The sequence below is a fragment of the Macaca thibetana genome, chromosome 12 (assembly GCF_024542745.1).
Source record: "Macaca thibetana thibetana isolate TM-01 chromosome 12, ASM2454274v1, whole genome shotgun sequence".
Lineage (NCBI taxonomy): Eukaryota > Metazoa > Chordata > Mammalia > Primates > Cercopithecidae > Macaca > Macaca thibetana.
The window spans coordinates 84,860,598-84,884,832 of NC_065589.1; the positions used below are offsets into that span (position 1 = coordinate 84,860,598).

Here is a 24,235-nt window from a genome sequence, read left to right on the forward strand (position 1 = left end):
CAGACTGTCTGGAATGCACAGGAGCACAAGCTTCAGACTTGTACCAGTTGATGCCCCTTCCCTTTGCTTTTCCTTTTCTTGCCCACTTAGTTCTAACTTATACTATCTTGATGTATTACTCAACCTTATAAGCTGTCTCAGATTCTACTGGGGAAGAAGGAGGACTATATGTTTATAATGAATGAATGAAAAAAGGAAAAAAAAATACAAAAAATGCACACAAACATACATAGAAATGACCAGAAGAGGGTTTTTGCAGGCCAATCTGCTTCTTGAAGGGTGTTCAAAGAGGGTAAGAGTGAATGAGTAGAGAAGCGTGTTGCAGGTGAAGTAAAAAGCCGGTGCCCAGACCGAGAATATGCATAGGTAAGCAGTCAGAAGATACCTGTAGAGGACAAAACATGCTAAGAGTACAAAGGAAATGAAGACAGCTCAGGAACATGAAAAAAGGATAAATGTTCTCAACACAGCATCTGCATGAGAACGAATTCCTGTCTTCCCAGTGCAAATCTAGTTCTAAAGGAAGGAGGGAAGAAGTGATGACTTGAGGGAAAATTGAACTTGGAGACCTCCCCAAAGGAGGTGAATTTGGGGCTTGGTTTTGACAGAGGGGAAAGCCATGTGCATATGAGGGAACAAGAGGTTCTAGACACTGCCACAGATGTACGCTGATGGTACAGAGGACTTTCCTCCCCACCGTGTGAGATGTAAGGGGAGGAACAGCCAGGGAGAGCTGTACTGACCAGGACTGAATAAGGAAAGTATGAGTCTTGCAAAGACTGTGAAATTATAGTGAGAGTTTACAAGGGAAATGCTATGCAAAAGATTCATTCTTCACTTGACAAGTATTTATTGAGTGCCTGGTGTGTCTTGTATTGTTTTAGATGCTTGGAGCGATAGACACAAATAAAATACGTACAGTCTTTGTTCTCCAGAACCTTATAGTCTAGACAGTAGGCATTAGTTAAATAATGACTCCTATCATGACATAGTTGCAAGCTGTGTACTTTGAAGAAACAGTCGAGGAGGCTGTGGAGGGGGCCTACGGGTGACCATGGGAGGAATCTGGTTTGAGGATTAGAAAGACTTTCTAAAGGAAGGGATCTCTGAGTTGAGATTTAAACCATGAGCATGAGTTAAGAGAGGGCCCTTCAGGGAGAGTAGACAGCAAAAGGCTCTGAAATGGGAAGGGACATTGGCACTGAGAGTTCCCATTATCCCATATAACACCATTGTATAAATTGGGAAAAGGCCCCTCTCAGTCGATGTGGCTCAGGGTGTTCTGAGATTCACCCTGTCCAGGTCACACAGCTAGCTGGACAGGGTGGATTTCAGTCCCACTTGTCCCCACAGCCAAGCACTCCCATTAGATGGATCTGTAGGCAGTCCTTCCCAAGGGACTGTGCCTTTGTGAATTTGTGCCCTGGGTAAGACTAAAGAACCAAGGATGATGTGCCTGGAGGGCAGACACAAGGGGAAGAAGTGGGCAAGGTGAGCTGGGCTACCAAGCTGGGTCCAGCCGGGAATGCCTAAGCTGTGCAGAGGGCTTTGGTCTTCATTCTAGGACCAATGTGAAGGCCTTGAAGCAGGAAAATAACCCAATCAAACTTCAAGAATGGAGGCAGGCTGATCAGGAGCAAGGCTTCCTCAGTGATCTGGAGGAGAGATCATGGTGACCTGGACTAGGATGGGTGCCAAAAAGATGGAAGGAAATGAACAGACTGGGGAAATATTTAGGAGGATCAATTAATATGACTTAGTGATCGACTGGCTGTGAGAATTAAGGAGAAAGAATCATCACAGGGATTTCCCGGGTTTCTGGCTTGTGCAAGTGATATGGTTTACTGAGCTAGGAAATACCAGTGAGGAAGACACAGACACAAATGCACGCATGCGCACACCTGCGCACACACACACACCTCGCAGGAGTTGAGAAGATTAACTGTAATTATTTCATTCTTTTCCCTCTCATAGCCTCTCCTCCTTCCTGTAAAAAAAAAGGATTGTCCAGGAGCAGACAGATAAAAGTTCAAACTGAAGGCTCTCTGAGGTGGCTTCCACTACATGGTCTAAAAAAATATGAAACAAAGTAAAAATCCCATCAGAAAACGATGGCGATACTACTCTAGCTTGCCTTTAGCTCTGATCTTTGAATTTGATGGTCAATATTGGGATACCCTAAAAATAGCACTTAAAGTGTCTCTAGTGCCAAAATGAAGTTCACAAACCAATGTACCTCTTGGTGGGTTGTTTATTGGTGACGATAAACACCTCTTGTTTATTGTTGTTGCTTAAAAGAGAAAGCCATTGCCCACACAGGAGCAGGCCAGTTCAGACTCAACAGCCAGGACCTCTTTCCTGCTCCAAGCCTCCATTTGCTCACATGTGACAATGGCTCCAGGACCCAAATAATCTGTACTGTGTTGGAATTAAACTTTATTTGAGCCGCAACCATATAAATATATGTACACCACATTACATACTATACAAGTGTGCCAGTCATCCTCCACCATCCCCCATCCAGTCATTCCAACTCCCAAGTATGTCAAATTGAGAAGAACCCAAGATGCAATCAGTTCACAGAGAGCATGTGCAGCCAGGAGGAGCACCATGCCTCCCAGAGGATCAAACGGGTAGGGCAATAGGCCGGTCTGGACAAGTCACACAAAAGGATTCCTTTAACATCTGGAACTCAAGTCTTAATTCAATTGCTATGAATTTCTCAGCCTATTTGGTTAACATTGAAATGGAATAAAAAATACAGCCTCCTCAAAACACATTTCTTACAAGAAAAAAGTGTCTAGAAGGCAATTTAGTCACTTGTGATTCTGAAGAAAAAGGAAGGCCTTTCTTTGCATTACTGAGAGTTTTCAGTTGAAAGGAAAATGTAATCCAGAGTTGTTATATTCCAAGACAAAACACAAACAGGCATATGTAAATCTTGAATCCTATTCTGTGGTGCACTGAAATTGTGTAGGGGTAAAAAAGAAGTATGGCCATATTTTCCTAATGATAACTTTTCCATATAGACCTACATTTCATTGACACTTTTTTCTGTAAATATTTTTAATGTGGATAATCAGTTTCTGTCACTTGTCCAATACCTAGAAGTGCCTGACAATGTTCTAACATGAATTTCTGGATTGGTTTCAGAAACAGAGTGACTGGTAACTGTATCTGCAAATGGCTGGTCTATTTTGATGTGAGCTTAATTAATGCTGCATATGAAACTCCAAATGTCATAATCCAGGAGTTTTAAAATTTTAATTATTAGACAGATTTAGTTAACTTATTATAAAATGAAATTTGAATTTAATTTAGTGTGAATATTAAATTCTTTTAAAATAAATTCCTTTTTAAGAGAGAAGGATTTCATAAAGTCTTTCCATTATGATTTTAGCATGTGGATGAGAACTATATAAAAATGCCACAAATAAAATATGACTTTCGTGTTACAACTTGAGCTACCAACTTGCAGGGGAGGGTTGGGCTGCCCCGTTAGGACGTCTAGTCACAAAGTCCAAGCCGCCGTCTGATGAAGTTGGAGATTAGGAGCTGAGGCCGTTGCTGGTACTCCACAAGGACATCATGAGGCAAGTTGATCTGATCACAGTCAAGTCTTTTGAGAAGTGTCACACAGACCACAGCAGCTAGAAGAACAATTAGCACAACTGCTGGAATCAATGGGTTCATCTTCTCTATAGAAGCATTAGTCAAACACGCCAGCATCCATAGCACATGTGCTTTGTGTATTCCTTTTTTGTAATGTAGACACAACTTACTGAAACTTCTGGTCTTCAATATAACTCATATTTTTGTGGAATCCCACCAAACACTTTATTTAAATAAGTTAACTGAAATTGTTGCAAATACTCCTCCTTCCTCTTTTCCTCCACAATTGACTCCACAATTAAGGCTCAGGAAAGCATCATATTCAAGATAAAGCAGAAAGCTTTGCAATCTGAGACATGCCATCTCCAGTTTTCTATCCTATTTCCATTTCTTAAGAGGAGGGTCTTCTTACTGGAGGATATAACTAGAGAACTAGCCATTATTCCCAAGGTGACATTTTACTCCTTGGTGCAATGGTTGAGTTTGCCTGCTGCATTGCAGCCCTAGCTGAAGAGAAAAGTAAATACAGAAGAGATATAGAATGCTGACCTCAGGAAATACCAATAAAGGTGAATACTGGTCCTCATGAAATTTGAGAGGAAAAAAACATGATATGAAATGCTTAAATGTAAGAAGCAGCACCATGAAAGAGCAAATATATTAGCATTTGATTTCTAAAGAATGAGAATGAAATCTTATGATAAGAAACTGGAGAAAAAAGAACAAAAGTCTTTTTTAAAAATTGAAACTCTCATTTTTGAAAAGTTGTCACAAGGGCAATGTCTTTGGTTTCATCAGCGAGAAAAATTGAGTTCCATATGAATTCTTTATTGTCAGTTTCACATCAAATCTTTGATTTCAAGGAATGTGGTTACTCACATCGAAATCAGTGTTAGCCACTTTGAATTGCTAACAGTGTGATAATCTCCATCTGAAACTGCATCATTTTAAAAAGGATTTCGGTGCATATGTGATTTGATTAGATGTGTCTATATTAACAAACTTGGAAGGCATGGAGAGAGTTGGGCATGAGGATAATGTTTATTTCTTTGACCTCTCTGCTACTTCAGACTTCTTTATAAGATCTAGATTTGGGAAGAAGTAGTATACTGTAATTATAATAGTACATGCTATCTTTATTTTTAAATGACAAATAGTAACTGTATATAATTATGAGGTACAATGTGATGTATGTGTACATTGTGAAATGGTTAAATTAACCTAATTCACATATCTATCATCTCTTATACTTGCATTTTTGTGGTGAAAACAATTAAAATCTACTCTCTTAGAGATTTTTCAATATACATTATTACGAACTCTCATCACTATGCTATGCAATAGAGCTCTCAAGCTTAATCCTCCTTGTAACTGAAATTTTGCACCCTTTGACCAGTTTCTCCCCATTCCCCATCCCCCTATACTCTGGTAACCACCATTCTACTCTCTATTTCTATGAATTTGATTTTTCTAGATTCCACATCTAAGTAAAATCATATAGTATTTGTCTATCTGTGCCTGGCTTATTTCACTTAACAAAATGACCTCCAAATTCATCCATGTTGTTGCAAATGAGGGAGTTTCCTTCTTTTTAAAGGTGAAATAGTATTCCATCATGTATATATACCACATTTAAAAAATCTATTCATCTGTTGACGGACACTTGGTTGATTCTGTATCTTGGCTATTGCGAATAATGCTGCAACAAACATGGGAGAGCAGGTGTCTCCTTACAGCACACTGATACCAGTTCCTTCAGCTATGTACTCAGAGGTGGGATTGCTAGCTCATATGGGAATTCTTAGTTTTTTGAAGAACCATCATACTGTTTTTCATAATTGATGTACTAATTTACATTCCCATCAACAGTATTCAAGGGTTCTCTTTTCTCCACATCCTGCCAACACTTTTAATCTTTCGTCTTTTTTGATTATGGCCATTCTAGCAGGTGTGAAGTGACACTTCACCATGGTTTCAATTTGCATTTTCCTGATGACTAGTGAGGTTGAGCGGTTGTTTTTTTTGTTTTGTTTTTTGTTTTTATATATATCTGTTGGCCTTTTGTATGTCTTCTTTTAGAAACTATTCAGATCCTTTGCCCATTTCTCAATTTGTTTTCTTGCTATTGAGTTCCTTGCATATTCTTTATATCACCTTTTATCAGATGTATCAGTTTAGAAATCTTTTCTCCATGTGTTTCTCCACATTTCTCCAATCCATGTATATCTTTTTTGTTTGATATGTTATTGCTACATGCCAAGCATTTATGATATCACTTAATCCTTTACAGCTGTTCCTTGAGCTAGGTATTATTTTTGTCCCCTTTTGACAGATGATTAAATGAGGGCTTAGAAAAATCAACCAAATGACCCAGTATTACACAGCTAGTCAGAGCCAATCAACTCCTAGCTTCCTAAACTGATGAGAAGAGTTCTCTACCTTCCATCCATTCCTCCCCTGAGCTAGCACATGGTGAACCATTAGGCAATCCTGCCCTATCGGTTAGACTGACCCATTGGTCAGACTGACCCTCTTGTTCAGTGACGTGAAAAGCAATGAAAATACTCAACTTGAGCTGCGTCAAATATTTCATCACCTAGGACCCTATTTATTCAAAACTCAGTGAGTTGTAAAGCAACTTGGCTGTACAGGTAAACAAGCAAATGGAAGAGCTAGAAACTTCCCACAGCTTTTCAAGTTAATGATCAGCAAACCTGTGAAGCCTAACATGGGCTGGCAGTCACACAGAAAAGTTGAAAGTCCTGCTCTAATCCTTCACTTTGGCAGAAGGATAAAAGGAAACCAGTGCTCTATACTTTTTACAGAGTGGGAACCGACTTTACTAAATGTCTTTTCTGGATTTCAAGGGGAATGCCAAAGATAGAAAAGAACAGGTTATAGCAATCTCAGTGGTGTTTTCTTGACCCTTGAGAATCCACTAACGAGCAGCATATAATAATCTTGTCACCTAAAATTACTATTTCCATGAGCAATTAAAAGGGACTAATTACCCAAAACAATTTGCTGAAATTAAGCCTGACAGCTTTGCTAGCATAATCCTCAGATTAGGCAGGGAGGCTGGCTGCTGGGGAGGAAGAGATACTTAGTGACCCAGCTGCCACCAAGGAGATTGTCAGTGAGCTGACCTGAGGCTAGAATGTTCTGGGAACACACAGACCGGAACATGGAGCTTGATGCACCCTGAGCTGAACTAGGACTGCCCAGTGATTGTCAACCCTTTGGGAACATTTATGACCCCTTTGAAAATCTGATGAAAGTCTTAATTGGAACCTCTTTTCGCACAAAAATACACTTCTGCCTATACACACAAAATATTTGTGTATAACTTCAGGGGTCCCAGGGTCCCTGAAAATTCACTCATGAATCCTTAGGAATCCATACACCGCTATGGATCACCACTTTAACCCCACCTCTCTGATTCAGAATGAACTTCCAACAAGGATTTCCCATGAACAATGGGCAAAAATAGCAGGGCTGGGCACAAATGCCCATGTGCACAGTAGAAGCCAAACAGGGCTGGTCTTTGGAAAATGGCAAAGCAGAAAAGATTAGCTTTGGAGTTCCCAGCCTGGCCTTTCTTCTACCTCTTCCTGGTTGTGTTCATACCCTCCCCCACTGCTCCTCAAGGGTTTGAGTTTATTAAGCAAACACTACCTTTGCTCCCTATATGCCTGGTATGTAAAGCACTGAAAATGTTTTTTAATCAACAACCCAGAGCCTTTGCACTTCCTGTATCTCCGCTGAAACATTAATCTCAGGCTGTTGGCTACTTATTAAAAACAAGGTGGGGAAAATTTATATTCAAAGGGGCTGGTCAACGGTAAGAGACATAGAAACAATTTGTTCTTCTAGATTGGTGTTTCTCAAAATGTGCTCCACTAGTCTCTTGCAACAGAATCAGAGATACTTAGGCTTTATTTCAGACATACCAAATCAGAATTGGGGATGGGGGGTTGGGAAAGGGCAGTGAATCTGCATGAAAAAATCTTCCCAGTTAAATTATTTGTACATTAATATTTGAAAATGACTGCTTTAAAGACTTGAAACTCTATCTCTGAATCATCATTACCACAAATGTACATACCTGGACCCCAGTTCTTTGGGTGCCCAAACAATGCTGAATTAGAACCAATTCATTATACCTATAAAGAATTGCCCCATACCTTTTATAAAGGTGCTATCAGAGACACTGCACATTATAATATAGCTGATAATTTCATTTAAGTTTAACATTTGGATCAAGATTTTGTGACAAACTGCAAATGTTTTTGTTTAGTAGCTAAATTTTGAGACGGAGTCTTGCTCTGTCGCCCAGGCTGGAGTGCAGAGGCGCAATCTTGACTCACTGCAAGCTCCGCCTCCTGAGTTCACGCCATTCTCCTGCCTCAGCCTCCCAAGTAGCTGGGACTACAGACGCCCACCACCACGCCCGGCTAATTTTTTTTTGTATTTTTAGTAGAGAAGGGGTTTCACCATGTTAGCCAGGATGGTCTCAATCTCCTGACCTAGTGATCCGCCCGTCTCAGCCTCCCAAATGCAGTGTTTTCATTTACAGCTTGGTTTCCAGGAAACTTGGAGCTCAATCTAAGTGTTTAAATTAAGTATTGTACTCCTGGGTGGCCTCTTTAATACTGATAACTTCTAGCCAGACACAGTGGCTCATGCCTGCAATTCCAGCATTTTGGGAGACTGAGGCATGAGAACTGATTGAACCCTACGAGTTCAAGACAGCCTTAGCAACAAAGTGAGACTTCAACTTTGCAAAAACAACCACCACCACCACAACAAACCCACACCCCCCACACACAAATTAGTGGTGGTTTGAACCTGTGGTCCCAGCTACTCTGCAGGCTGAGGTGGGAAGATAGCTTTAGCCCAAGAGGTGGAGGCTGCGTGAGCTGTGGTCATACCACTGTGCTCCAACCTGAGTTACAGAGAGAGACCTTGTCTCAAAAAATAAAAATAAAAAAAGGATACCTTCCTATCTATTCCCTTAAATAAATGCCTCCTATTTTTTTTTTACTTCTGTTTAAATTATATTATTATGCATTCCTCTTTCATTGAAAGCTGCCACAAATGCTTTTTCAAACAGAGGCAGTACAGGTCATCTTTCAATAGATGAATACAGTACTTTTTTGCACCTTATGGAATAGTGAAGAGAGTGGTGATCAGGAGACAGGAGATCTCTATTCTAGTTCATCTCTGTTTCAGTCTATCTGTTTCCTCAGGCAGGTCAATTACACTCTCTAGACCTCATTTCATCCTCTGAGCAAGGAGCAGGTTAGATCTCAGAGGCTTCTTGCAAGTCTACATCCTCAGCTTACCTACGTCACATGATTTGGTTAGTTCAAAAAACTGCTGTCTTCTCCAGCAGGTCCAGAGGTAACCTCGAGGACTGGGGCTTCTGCCAGATGTGGGACCCTTAACCAGAGATGTGGCAGGATAGGCAGAGGATGGAGCCTTGCGCACTTACTGGAGGTGGGGGTGGGAGGCTCACCAGGGGAATCCAGATGGCCTCCCTGGGGCCAGAGCAGGGGAAAGGAGGGCCACAGATAATGACAGCCACAGACAGGGTGGAATCAATGGCCCTAAATGATCTCTAATGTGTGAGTTGTTGCCAGTGGGGAGCGAAGAGTGGAATAGAGGCTAGGAGGGGGGAATTAAAATGAATGAAACAAAGCTATAGACACTGACTTTGATTAAAATATGTGAAAACAAAGCAAAAAGAAACATTTTTTAAAAATCTTGTCCCTCTAAAAGTAATAAGTGAATTATATACCATTTATACCTGATTTTCCAGCTACAGTGACTGATTTTCTTGGCAAAATAAGGGCTCTGCATACTAGTAAATAAGTATCTGCTTAACATTTTATTTGATCCCATCACTAAGTCAATTGGTATGTGCTCAGTCCTTAGGGTTTGCTTGTAGCAGTGGTGCAACTATCTGCTCACGACGCTTAAAATGGAAAAATCTGCATTGACTTTTAGTGGTGCACATTTTGGCTCTTCTGTCCAGAGACTATGACCATGTTGTCTCCACGGGGAGGCTGCTGTCAAGAAATGGCAGGCAGGGTGCAAAGGGGCCTGAGTCAGCAGAGCTGGGTTCAAAGTCCAGCTCACCTGTTTCCCAGCTCTGAGAAGGTGGGAAGGTTATTTAACCTTCCTGAGCTACAGTCTATTTTTCTCTTGTAAAGGTGAAGAGCACTGCAATTGGTTGCCTTGTACCCTGGCCTAAGGGTTTTTCAAAATCTGGATTTATCTCCATTTTAGGGTTAAGAAATACTCTAGCTCCAAACCGATTACAACCTTTAATCCTTGTGGTATCTTTTTACCTTTATCAATGATCCTCATGTAGTTCTCGGAGTCCAATATCCTTCATTGTTGGGAACAGCAGAAGAATATAAACGTGGAATTAAAGTCAAGATTCTGCTCCCTCTCATTGAACTGTATTAAGATAATATTATAAAGACTAAATATTTCCCTAAGTTACCAGTGTCTGTCCAAGGAAATAACACTGAATGCTTTAAAGAAAAGCCACTGTGAGTGCTGCAAACAACTAGACATAGAAGAGGATTTAAGCAGAACCTAAGCTTAGGCAAATATTAGGCTTCATATATTGTCATGCAAGCCTGTGTCAAAAGGCAGCACTGTCTTTAAAACATGAATGCAAGTTAAACATACTTATCACAAGTTCACAATACAAGAGGATTATCATCTTTAACCAGAATGTTTGGGGCTTAATTAAAGTAGATTTTGCTTTAAGAGAGACACAGATATGTGCATATTATAAAGTGACAGGAGAATGCATTTATTGAGCATTACACAGTGCTTCCATTGTACAGGTTTACCTTATGCTGAAAATTTAGCCTTGGAATAATTGAGTGAATTCCACTATTTCCCTTCACTTGAATCTTTGTTAAAACAGCATTGGATTCCCAACTCTCTTTTCTAAGATAATGAGATCAGGATAGCAGCAGTGACTTATGGGTGTCAGTGGCCTTATTACAGGTAGTTTGTCCGCCTATCAAATATTGAAAAACCCAGAGGTTGTAGATCTAGCAAAATAAATATTTGTATAGACCTTAGAGCAAAGGGAGGCTTGACTTTAAGGCTTTGCTTCCTCTTTTGTGGACAGTTAGGAGATACTCCTAAGTCTTTTAGACAATTCTAAGCCACTTATATGGCTGGGGAATGAAGGTTAAAGTTTGCAATGGCCATTTTCCATGGTGAAAAAGAGTCTAGTGGCCCTTTTTTTTTCATTCATTCACTCATTCAGTAAATATTGAAAGTCCATATGGCAGGCAATATTCTAAGTACTGGGGATACAGCAATGACAAACAAGGTCCCTGTTCTTATGGCACTTATATTCTAATGGACAGAAATAATCAATATAGGCCTTCACACATTAATATGCATGAAATAATATATAAGTTAATTTACAAACAGACTGGAAATATAGTCGGTAGTGGTAAATGTGATGCAGATAAATGAAATAGAATGACACCATTGTGAGTGAGTGAGTATAGGTAGTCATGCAAGACTTTTTTGAGGAGGTGAGATTTAGGGTGAGATGTGTAATACTAACTGCAAAGATAATAAGTGGTAATCCACATGGACCCAAGGCTTCCTTGTGCTAAGTAGATATAGAAAGATCTGTTTCGGCAATGGTCCAAACTCTGAGTAATTCATCTAAATTAGTACAATGGCTCTCTAGAAGACCCTTGTTTATGTAAAAAATTGTTATTTATAAGCCATCACCTTAGTATGAATTCAGATTGGTTATCCAGTCATCTGGTAGTACTAAAGGAACAGAAGAGGTCTCAGAGGGCTGTCTGGTGAAACAGGATAGGGTGGGCCATAACTAACAGTGGCGGGGAGGGGGTTGCAGAGACATGCCTATGGACCCTGGGCTCTTAGTGCCAGGTGAAATCTTTTTTTCCATATTGCTTACCATTGGATGCCCTCTCTAACTTTCTCTGTTTCAGCAGCTGTCCGTTAATGCATTCTCAGCCCTTCCCCAAGCAAGCTTTTCTGGCTCACACAAAGTATGTTATAAATGGGTTAAAATCAGAAGGTGCCAGGTGCCAGCTTCCAAGTTTCAGTGTTACAGGAAGAGGATGTTATGAAGTAGTAATGAAAGAAGAGAATATGCTAGCATCCTATGTATGGGATTTTTGTCTCTATACTTGGTGGCTGATCTTCCAAGGGGCAGCATACCAGGAATCCACCTTTTAAAACAGTAGTGTCTGAGGGAGATAAAGAGCCCCTGGCACCATGAAGACATTCGGATAGAAATACTCCCAAGAACTACAGAGCTGCAGATGCAGCCTTTAGTGTGAATGTTGGCAGTCTGGAAGGGGTCTACTCCATGAAAGGCTGCAGCAGTGGCCTGGGAGAGAGCTATTTGCAGGTGAAAATCAGCTACTAGCAGGTCCAGCAGCAGCATAAGAAAGAAAATGCAGTGGGGGCCGGTAACTACAGAAACGTAGAGAAGAAAGTATCCAGGAGGGAAACCTGCAGGTAGCAGAGAGACCAAGGTCACAAGGATTTGCAGCAAGGACAGAAAGGCTCTTAGAATAACTTCACTTAGGTTTCTGCAACATCCTAAAGAGAGAAAGAAAGACTCAGAGTCCAGGTCCACAAGCCTAGAACTCTTCTTGGCTGCCAATTGGTACCTCTTAAGAAAGAACTGCTGATCATCACCCAGTTTTCACAAAGGCAACATGTTGATATCTCGGCATTTTATATTTAACTATTAATAAAGTGGTTAACAGATTATGTTACACTTACATATTAGGTGGAGACATGACTCAAGTGATCACTTGTTTATATAATAAATAAACGTGAGGAGGCATTTCCTAGAGCAGAAACATCTGAATCCAGGTGTCCCTGCGGGCTGTGTGGGGTGCTGCTTTCCCACTGTCACTAACTTGTAGAGAGAAAAGCAGATGCTCTTGTTCTCTAAAAGAGGGTATTAGCAATGACCTTCAAAAGAGTACAAAGATGGGCTGGGCGTGATAGCTCACTCCTGTAATCCCAGTATTTTGGGAGGCCGAGGCAGGCGGATCACTTAACATCAAGATTTCAAGACCAGCCTGGCCAACATGGTGAAACCCCATCTCTACCAAAAATATAAAAGTTAGCCGGGCATGGTGGCACAAGCTTGTAATTCCAGCTATTCGGGAGGCTGAGGCAGGAGAATCGCTTGAACCCAGGAGGCAAAGGTTGCAGTGAGCTGAGATCACACCACTATACTCAGCCTGAGCAACAGAGGGAGACTCTGTCTCAAAAAAAAAAAAAAAAAAAAAAAAAAAAGTACAAAAATGCATTGTGTGTTCCTCCCACATTTTTACCAATAATTTACATGTGCATATATTCTGACAGATGCAAGTAGTTAAGGATAGTACTTCGACAATCAATCTCCTTAGCTTTTTTGTAAAATGCATTCTTAGAAATATGACCACATATATTCTGTTTGTAATGTGTAGATTAAAATTGGTTGACTATAAGGACAAGTATTGCAAGGCAAATTCCACTTATGATAAAAATGAAGCTTTATTGTGCTGTACTTCTTTACTTCTTTGAAGCCTTCCTCTCTGCATATCAGGATGCGACACTTCCCTGGTGTATTGCCAACTTCATGAGCCACTCCTCCTTGGTCTCTCCCATCTCCCTTAACTTCTAATGTTTAAGCAAGGACCTCTTCTCATCTGTGTCTAGACTCATTGTTCGTTATCTTATCCATTGCATAGCTTTAAATGCCATCTATATGCTCTCAACTTAGAATTTTATGTCTCCAGTCCAAACGACCCACCTAAACTCCAGATTCATAAATTCACCTGCTTGCTTGGCCTCCATTTTGATGTCTACTACCCCAACATCTTCACCCCAATTTTTTCTATCCCAGTTATACAACCTCATGCTTCCAGTAGTTTAGGCCATAAACATGGGAGTCGCTTTTAACTCCTGCCTTTCTCCCCAAATTTACATCAAGTCATCAGCAAATGTTGCTGGGTTTGTCTTCAAAATGTTTCTACAATCTGACTACTTCTCACTACCTCCGCTGCTATCACTTTGTCCATCAACTCTCACTAGACTACTGCATTCGCCCTCTCGTTCTTCTCCCTGCTCCACCCTTCACCCCATTCGGGTCTTCCCAGCTCAGCAGCCACCGTGATTCTGTTAACACACAGGTCAGATCCAGCCACCTCTTTATTCAAAGCTCTCCATTTCACCCAGAGTTCTCACAGTGTCCTATACAATCTGTGTACCTTCCCTCTCTCCTACCATTCTCCACCACTGCCTCTCCCCTCCTGATCTCTTCCCTCTTCCTCCAGTTCTCCCTGAGTGCTCCTCCTGCCTGTGGCCTTGGATTTGCATTGATCAGAATGCTCTTCCCCCAGATAGCCATGTGGCACATTCTCCTCCCATCCTTCCCTGACCGTGCTATTTAAAATTATGACTGATGGACTATTTTAGGAATTTCTTTTTGTATCTTGTCTCAATAAATTCAGTTGTAATAGAAACTACCAGCCACTACCAGGATGAAGGAAACCGAACTTGCTGTCGAGTCCTGAACATGTCACCAACTAGCTGTTGACCTTGGGCAACTTGATTTTGACCCTTGAGGTTTAGTTTCCTTATTTGCATAATAGGAATAATGTCCTGGCCACTCACAAGATATTATGAGATAATGTATATTATATACAATTACAAGTCATGCATTCAGCCCAAGGTAATATATAGCTGGACCCCTTTTTCTTCTCCGGAAGTGTAAAAGTAGCTGCATGAAGGAGGAGAATTTGACCCTAAGCATTCATGAAAAGCTTACCTTTTAGACCACAGAGTCCACACATGGCTGTAAACACTGTAGATTCCATTTCAATATTCCTGACGCCAGCTTTATATGCTCTCTTCAAGTAATCTAACTTTTTTCCTCTGGAAAAGGAGCACAGTGCTCCATCTAGTCGGCCTTGGCCTGAAAGGGAGGGGAGAACGTTTAGTGACTTGATGTCCCACCCCACTGTCAGTGGCGTCACAAGAGGCTGGCTGTTGGCTGGAGCCCTCCGCGGCTGTCTCTAACTCTGCAGTGTGCTTCCCATGTAGGATAAACTGAGCTGTGTGACTCTTCCTACCAGAGGACCATGGAACGAGGCTGTCCCTGGCTCAGGAGTCTCATATGTAGGAAGGAGCGTCCATGGCCGAGGGCCTCAATTCTGGGGTCAGTCACTGCTGAGTGGCTATGGTAGCCAGCACTGTGCCCAGGCAAATCAGGAAGTGGCGGGTTGCTGTGAGAGCTGCCCTTTGAAGAGAATCTCAGGTTGCTCCAATGACTGGGGAATGGCCCAGGGACGGGTGCTGGGAGAGAAAAAGAGGCTTCCAGACACTAAGCTACTTGAGGATCAGGACAGTGTTTGCACATTGCGCCTCTCCTTATGCCCTTTGCGACACTGTCCGCCTTCCCCCTTTCCGCACACCTCTCAGGCTGCATGCCACCCCTTGTGATCATGTTTTCCTTTCCAGGCTGCTCCCAATATTCATTCGTCACTGAATTTCACCTGTATCCTCCAGTGCAGGCAGAAGCAAGAAAAGGAAAGTCTGATGTCATTACTCCTCCTGTACGCTGTGCACACCCAGAAATAGACCTTCTAATGCCTCCCCACTCCTGAAAAAGCCTGGATTCAAGCAAATGGCCTAATAGCACACGGTTGCCATCCATTATTTTCGCAATCCCCTTTTTGGTGCTCTTTCCTCTCTTTTTCTCCCTTTCCTCTAACTCTTTCATGCTACCTTCACCCCGGCAGTCTGCTTCCCCTTGTTCCTTCTCTTCTCATTAGAGCTGCCAGCCGACACCTCTGACAGAGTGCGATTTAAGCTGATTCAAACAAGACCTCGCAGGAGCCACGCAGGTAATGCCGACGCAAGTGTCTGGTCGGAGGGGAGCAGCCTCACCCCCGCCTCAGCAAACGTAGCCCCAGATGTGGGTCAGGGCTTGCCAAGGCTGCCATGCATATATTCTACATTTTTAAATGTTAGTTCTTTCAAAAAGCCAGAAATGTGGATGTTCATATAACATTTCCAGATATTGTAAATGTTGGCAAAATAATTCACATTTTTTAAAATGCTGTGCAGGCCAAAGGAAACATTGACTTTAACAAACTGCCATTTGCAAACTCTGCTTAACATATCAGTGAGTGACCCTCGAGATGGAGGGACTGTGAGTCAGTGGGCTTAAACAGAGGGTCTCAGCCCTTTCAGACCCCAACAGCCCTGCTATTTTACAACAAGTATGTGGTAAAACCACCTTTACTAACTGGAAGTAAAATGTATAGATAATATGACCTATCTCCAAACATAATTTCTTAAAATCCAATATAGTATTTTAAGTTTGATCCAAAGGGAAAATAAAAATAATTTATAATGAAATAGTATGGATTTTGAAAAGAATATAACTATACTGCCAGATTTTCTGAATGCCCTTCAAGGCACGGTACCAACTCTATGTAGATTCTTTCTTCTGGGACGAGAAAAGTTGGGGGTCTGTCTTTGAAGGTTTCTTCCCCTGGGCCTTTCATCTCTAGTAGCAAGCCCGCTACATAGCAGTCACCTTCCATTTGTCTCTAAACTCGGTCTGGGGACCCCTTACTCATGGCTGAGAGACAAAACCCCACTCAGATCACACCATCCAGTGGGATTTATACCTCCTCCCCAAGCATTTCTCCCCATTTTCTGACCCACTCTTTCCTGGGGACAGAATCCCTTTTAAGGTACAGACGAATGGCAGAAACACAGAATCAGTATACTTCCCTTCTCTTAGAGCTGCTAATCTAAGTTAAAGGCATTCAACAGAGATAAGATTTTGTGAACATCACTAATTACATTTTAGTGTTCAATTTGTTCTTGGAGGATTAAATTCACCCTCAATAGAAATTCATTCTGGGTGTTTCTCTGCTGCTCGTTACGTCCTTGTGTCTTTATGCTTTAGTAAGTAAAAAAAGGCTGTTTCAGTTCCTTTTTAATCCACAAATATTAATTTTCTAAAGGAGAGCTTTTAATATAAATTATGGGTTTGAATAACAAAGAGTTGCTGGCATTTTTCTGTTGCCTTCCCAGTTTATAAACTGTTCTCACCTTCATAAAAATCATAGGTACACATTGTATGTCCAATGAGGGTTGGGAAGTTGGGGATTTCTTTGCTACAGTTGAACAGTTCTTCAGATAGTTCCTTGTCAAGTTCCGTACTTCGGGTGACGATGTTGTCCAAAATGACCTGTTCAAACTGGGGCTTAAAGAAGGAGTCTACAGCTATATCCGTTATTACAACAGTCCCTGGTGCAATCGCTGCAATGTGATAATAAATGATTACAGAAGAATATCATTTAGAGTTTACTTTTGACACATAGCATATGTAACCAATTCTGCGAACGTTAATGCTAGCTGCTAATGAGTCTCCCTGTTTTCAACTTTAAAATTATTTTCTTTTCCCAATGCAATTAAATAACATTCAGAAGAGGCATTTACATTTGTTGTCTTTCCAAATGCATATTTACAATGTGATGGGGTTTAGATTTCAAAACAAACATGACTCTTGGACATGCAAATTAGTGCCAGCCTTTGGGCTCAAATCTGAATAAATTAGGTCAGGAAAAAAATAAATAAGCCTGCCAGCAAGTAGCTTTCATAAAGTGATGTGACTTCTTAATATTTAATCTTCTCGTGACTTCTTGATTACTGTAATTTCTTTGCATCTCTATCCTCTTTTTCTTCTGATTCTTGTCACATTTGTTCCCTCCCCGACTCCATGTAAATCAGGCCTCTTGGCTGACCTTCCATGGCTACAAACTCTGGGGTGCTCAAGGGACTTGGGCTTACTTAAGAAACTGTTTTCTGCTAACTGCTAGTCTCCCTGCCTGGCATGCCCTCTCATCCTCCCCCCACCTTTTCATCACACCCCAAGTCACTCTTCAGGTGTCAGCTTAATTTACTTCCTGAAAAAGGTCTGAATCCACAGAAGGGAAGCAAACAAATGAAAAAATTAAAAGGCAACACAGACAGGTTACACTAAATTTCCCCAGGCCCAGTTTTGACCCAGCTTTTGACCCAGTCTCATTTCTATTTAGAGTCTGAATAAGAAGATATATCTTCATAGATGCCCTAGACTCTCTCTGTCCTAACAATTTTTATAATTACCCATTTGTTTATCTTTTTCTCTGATAGAACATAAACTCTATAAAGGCAAGAACTGTGTCTGTTCACTGCTCTCTCCTGGTCTAGCTCTGTGCCTGCCACATTATAGGTACTCAATAACAATTTGTTGAATGAGTGAATGTTTTCACAAAGATGCCATAGATTATAGCTCTGCAAGCCTATGGTTCATAAACCAAATCCTGTCTTTGTAAATAAAGTTTTATTATCACACAGCCACACCCATTTATTTACATATTGTCTATAGCTGCTTTCAAGCTCTAGGGGCAGAGTTGAGAAGTTGCAATAGAAATCACACAGTCAGCAAATCCTAAAATATTTACTATCTTGTCCTTTACAGAAAAAGCTTGACAATCCCTGCTATAGAGTATAGCCTTATCCTTCAGGGTGGCATAAATTTTGATATTGATCAAAGTAGACTTAATTACAAAATGCTTTAGAGGATCCAACTAGAGACCCAAGGTGGCCACTGATAATAGGTCCTTGTTGGGTGAACTACTTTTTATTTTTTTTATTTTATTTTTATTTTTATTTTTTTGAGATGGGGTCTTGCTCTGTCACCCAGGCTGTAATGTAGTGGGGTGATCTCAGCTCACTACAGTCTCTGCCTCTTGGGTTCAAGCAATCCTCTTGCCTCAGCCTCCAGAGTAGCTAGGACTACAGGCACACACCACCACACCTAACTAATTTTTTATATTTTTAGTAGAGATTTCACCATGTTGGCCAGGCTGCTGTCAAACTCCTGGCCTCAAGTGATCCACTGCCTCGGCCTCCCAAAGTGCTGGGATTATAGGTGTGAGTCATCGTGCCTGGCCAGATGCTTTTTAAACAATCCAAGTAAGTGGCTCCTTGAATTGTTCACAATGTCCTAAGAAAGTGATTGAGAGGGAAGTTGAAAGCGTATACATAAAAATGATGTTATTTATATGCCATCCTGATATTTAAATGTGTTAGTGTATTATGTCATGGTTAAGGTTTCTCAAAGGTCAACGTACTATTTAACTGAGTACTTTATGCTTATCAAGGTGTGTTGGCTCATGTAGGAAGGGATCATGTGAGCAACATAATACTGTGTACATCTTTCATCTCCAAATGCAAAACTGCTTAAAACAAAATAAGCAAATACAACTTTTTGATAAGCTAAGAGTTCTTAATGAGGATAAAACTTCAAAATGAAGGTGTCTACACCAGCACAGTGGGTTAATTTGCCACCATCCATGGGCCTTCATTGTGTGCTGTATGTATCATGTTGCCATGAAATAAAAGACCATTATCAAGAGCTAGATGGTCATTGGAGCACCTTGCCCATGCTGGTGTTCATTAATATCAAGTGGTAACTGTAGCAGTCCAGACTTTACAATGCATGAATGTGGGCTCTGAAGGCAGATCCTTGTAACCCACAACCCAAGAATTATGAGCAACTTTAATAGCTATGTTATCTGAAATTCATGCCCAAATGAGTAGTTCCCTACTACTGATTATTTGGGGTATTGGATAAACTACAATCTAGAAGGATGCCTGATCTAACACTTATTGCTAACACTCTACTTCTCTCTCTGGATGGATATCCACAAAGGTCTTACTTTCTCCCAGATGTAAGGGCCTTGGCTGGACTTGATTCCTGGACCACGGCTGTGGAAAGGCCACCATCTTTTCCAACGTGTATGATTTCTAGTGACGCATGGCTCAGCCATGGTGGCTTTGTGATGTTGAACACAACACTTCTCCAGCTATTTGTGTGAGGATTTCTGACATCCCTTTTTGCTCCATAAATGTCTAATTCTACAACCATTTCTCTTCCTAAATCTCAGCCCTTTTTATAATGCCCATTCAGTTCTATCGCCCTGTCAACCAAACTTCTCCATTTACCATGTGCAGTCTGTGTTTGCATTTTGGTGACATGGTAAAATCATACCCTGACAAGATGTGCTCCTTAAGAAAAAGCTGAAGAAGAAGACGTTTCCTCAAAACTTCATCACAACACATTCTGGAAGCAAAAACAAGGCCTCTTTACAGATGCCTGAGAAGCCAAAGAAGAAGGGAGGTCAGGAGGCTCTGTGAAAACTTTAGGAAGCATCACTTAAGCCTTCCCTGAAAGCCTGGCCTGGGTTCTTTCTGGTGTACTGATGAGGAAAAGATACAGCCAACAGAGGTGATGTAGTAACTGATGTGAGCAAAAAGCAATGTTTTTCTAAGAGCTTCGCAGTTTGCTCACTTAGCTGATGAAACTGGGAAATTTTTGTGATTTTTTTTTTACTTGAACACACTTATTTCTGTTACTTTAAAAAATTCCTGGCTGGGCGCGGTGGCTCATGCCAGTAATCCCAGCACTTTGGGAGGCCAAGGGGGGCAGATCACGAGGTCAGGAGATCGAGACCATCCTGGCTAACACAGTGAAACCCTGTCTCTACTAAAAATACAAAAAATTAGCCAGGCATGGTGGCGGGTGCCTGTAGTCCCAGCTACTCAGGAGGCTGAGGCAGGAGAATGGCCTGAACCCAGGAGGCGGAGCTTGCAGTGAGCCGAGATTGCACCACTGCACTCTAGCCTGGGCGGCAGAGCGAGACTCTGTCTCAAAAACAAAAACAACAACAAAAAAATTCCTAAGACTTGAAATTTACCCCTGCCCTCAAAACACATCTTCTAGCAACTTTTCTACTCTTCCCTTTATAAACACCTAAGACCATCCTGCAATAGGCAGTGAGATCTCTCCCTGTGGGTTTCAATAAAGAAAAAAGGAAGAAAAGAAAAACGCAATGTGGGCAGATTTCCTTGAATTTCCTCAAGTCCAGCCTTCTGACACTTTTTAGCCCATCTGGGCTTCTGCTGGGCTCTGAATAGGATGGTATATTTTGGCAGCTACCACGTGTGTAAGGATCACTCAATTCTAATAGAAATCAATCCGTCTCACCTATTCCCCCTGATGTACCAATTCTAATAATGGTGACATCGCAGCACCGTGCATGGTGGAGTAATTTGATGAGTTCATGAAGCATAATAGAAATGGAGGGGATGCCCGTGCCATGCTGTTGAGAGAAAGAGAAAGTCTTCATACATCTTGCAAAGTGATACATGAACAGGACATATCTTCTTCCTTCATTACAAGTTAACAGGCCTCAGATAAATTTACATAATCATTAAGACTTTGGCAATGCTGAGGAAAACGTAAGTCCTCCCTAACTGGCGCCTACATGACATGCTGACAGATGTGTCCATCTGTGAAGATCAGAGGGAGGCGTCTCGCTGCCAGTTCTGTTGACTTCAGCCCTCATCAGCAAGAGCAGAACGTGGGGATGGTATGGTATACAGGTGTGTCAGGGCAGAGCCATTTCCCATCTTCCCACTGGGCTCTTCATGATGAGCCTTTGAAAAAGAGCTTTTTGCACGATTGACTTGATTTTGAGGAAATATAATTTCGGCCTCCAAATCAAGAGTCCTTTTCAACCATACTAAATGAAATAGTGAATCCATTTCATTTGCTTTTAATTTTGTGTGCTTTGAAAGGTACTAGGGTAGAAACGTGGGCTAGATTCCCCACTTCACAATTTTAAACTTATACTGAACATGGAAGTGAGTTTAAATTACTATAGATCATGACCATAACCCTGTTTTATTCAGTATTCAGGACAGTGGAATCAATGTCAACAGGAAAGGGATCAACACAGGCTGGAGGATTTAGCAACTCCTGGTGTCTACACGATGTCCTAATAACCCTCCAGAAAGATCTTCCATTCTGTAATTTGTAGAAACTGGAACTGAATTCAAAACTGGTAGTAACTTAATTCCTGACATGACAGCAGAGAGTCAAATGTGCTCCTCAATGTGTCCTACTCTTGGATACAAAGACTTTGGAAAACCACTGGCCGTGACCATGATGTTTTCACCTGAACTTCCTCCTTCTATCAAGAATGTTGAGCTATGGAAATTTCGAACCTCTGCGTTCCCCCTTTCTGGTTCCCACTGAATATGCCCTGACTTTCAAATGCTTAGTAAGCGTCCTGGAGCCAGGAATCAAACTTGTATTGATTTGTATATCCAAAATTAAAAAGTCTGGGACTTTGGAACTGCCTCTGTGACTAATGAATAAACTCTCTCAGTATTATTTTTTCTTACCTAATTTTCTTACTATAATTAAGATGAATTATTATATGATCTCTCAGAGTCCTTCCAGTTCAGACATTTAGTAAGTTAATGATTGTCACTTATTATGTGACGCGTTGATGAAAGGACAAATGGACTTGTGCTCTCTTTCACACACATTTACCCCATTCAACCGCTACTGGAGAGGAAGAGTTTTCAAAGAAGGAATCACAGTTGTCAGTCCCCTGCCTGCCTAGTAAGGCCCATTTCTAATTGGTAACCTTGGCATGACACATATTTCAGGTCTTTTTCCCGACAGGACAGCAGGATCAGTCTATTGCTGTTTTCATTTCTTCCTCTGAAGTTTTACTGCTTATTTATGGCAGTGCCACATTTTTAAGAAACTTAACATTTTTGTGTTTCTCCATTTACTGTACAAAAAACAGTTATCGTCTAAAAGTCCAGCAAATGTTGGTAAGAAAAAATTTGCCAAGATCAGTGGATATTCAGCTTCCTTCTAATGTAGATATTCTGTAATCGTTTATTGAATGCACAAGCGAATAATTGAATGGATTCCCATTTGAACAGGTTTCAGGCTCTCTTGGCCCAGAGAGGAGATCAATTTAGCTGCCTCATTGTTGTTGCATAATTTTCTCTTCTTTACCCCAGGTTTTCATCAATGCTCGTCCACACTGTAGGGCAATCCATGGATGATGCCTATTCCCTCTGGTAGGAGCCACTTACAGCTCAGTTCCTTAGAATTGCCACCCTGTGCAGGAGATTCTTCCCCTGTCCCCTGGCATGCCTGCCTGTGCCTCTTATGAGGATTGCACTGCCCAGAAATGTGATGGCTTCAGAGTTATTGCTTCGGAATACAGCCCTGTGCAGAGGGATAAACATGGGAAGGCAAATTGGACACCTATGCACATACGCCCTCGTCAGTGTGTGCCCAGCTGAGTCCAAGGCGGAAATGGTCTGCATGTTCCCTAAAACTGCAAATCATTCCCCTTTCATTTTGTCTTAGGACACTGTGTGCTTCCGTAACTGTTCACATGTTCTAAATGCAGGACAGTAATTCACAAGAGCTCAGTAGAAATGCATTAGCAGCTTTTCAGCGAGCTTATTATGGTGTTGAACAGCAGCACTTTAGCAGTCCTGAAAATTAGCCTATGTGTACTAAAAGCTCAACATTCCCAAAGCTGGGTAAGGGATAGAGGAAGGAAAATTGCCGTTGAGTGGGGGGAGTGAGGGGTGTTAACCAGTTACAAAGTAAAGAGAAAGGAGGGGTGCTTTGAGTATTTTCCCCCTAATTTGAATATCTAAGTGGTAACTAATAAACAAAAATGATGCTGCATGCTATGTTCTGCCCTGGGGGCTTTTTCCAATAAGAAACTCATACCTGGACACCTAGCTTAATTGTGTAAGAATGCAAAGCAGGAGGGAAAAAGAACTCCTACATGTAAAAGTTCCCACTTTTTTGTCTAGCCTGCAATGACTAGCTGAAATGCAACCATGGATACTCACACCGATGGTGAGCACAGGCCCGGTTTTGTACATACAGTATCTGTCTGTCCCAGCACAGATGTCTTTTATGTCTTCTTCAGCTTCCTCCAACCCAAGCTCCTTGTGCATAAACAGTGCAAATGCTTTCATTCTGTTGGGGCTCCCACCAACACAGACAAACTGTTAATAAAAATAAACAAGGGCCTGCCATGGTAACTGGGATAAGAACCACGGGTCAGTTTCAACTCTAATTTTTTATTTTACTTTTTAGTTAATTTACTTAAGAGTGTGTAGATGTCATGGTTTATGTTCCATGAATTAGCTATTTTGCATCAACCTGTAAATAAGGCAACAGATGCAAAGTTTTATGCACTAAATTAGTAAAAAAAAAAAAAAAATCACAAATCAAAATAAATGTTCATATTATTCAAGGAGGTGTTTCCTGGTGTTTTTGTTTATAGTGAACACCAACCAGCATCTTAAATTGACATTGACAGCCTATTGTTGAGCATTACCATGACATATGCTTAGGATGTAAGTTCTGAGGCCACAGCATGTAAGTGATACAAGAGCAAAAGGAGAACTACCAGTTTTAGGTATGTTTTCTGATTCCGCATCCCCCATCATAAATTTGTATTGTGAAATGGATTATGTGAACTTAAAATTTTAAAGGAATCATTTCAAGACTTTTAAATTTCTTATTCAGAAGAAATTCTTATGGAACAAGCCTTATTATTGTAAATGTGGGATCTCCCTGTGGCATTTCATCAATTCCAGTGATTTATTTTTGTTTTTGCTTTATTCACATTTTCCC

At 41.1% G+C, this 24,235-nt stretch overlaps 1 protein-coding gene across 3 annotated transcripts in view; it reads right to left on the minus strand.

Annotated features, from left to right (window-relative positions):
- Positions 1-2,416: 2,416 nt before the first annotated feature.
- The window catches only part of UPP2 (uridine phosphorylase 2), a 31,677-nt gene continuing 9,858 nt past the window's right edge, over positions 2,417-24,235 (minus strand). Inside the window, exons 3-7 of one of the 3 annotated variants that reach the window (XM_050750492.1) lie at positions 23,443-23,601; positions 20,750-20,864; positions 16,765-16,974; positions 14,465-14,611; positions 2,417-3,650 (exon numbers count right to left, since the gene is read on the minus strand). In XM_050750492.1, the coding sequence (XP_050606449.1) occupies positions 3,508-3,650; positions 14,465-14,611; positions 16,765-16,974; positions 20,750-20,864; positions 23,443-23,601 (774 nt within the window). In that variant the 3' untranslated portion in view covers positions 2,417-3,507. The remainder of the gene's footprint in view (positions 3,651-14,464; positions 14,612-16,764; positions 16,975-20,749; positions 20,865-23,442; positions 23,602-24,235) is intronic. The other 2 variants (XM_050750493.1, XM_050750494.1) reach the window with 2 other exon arrangements.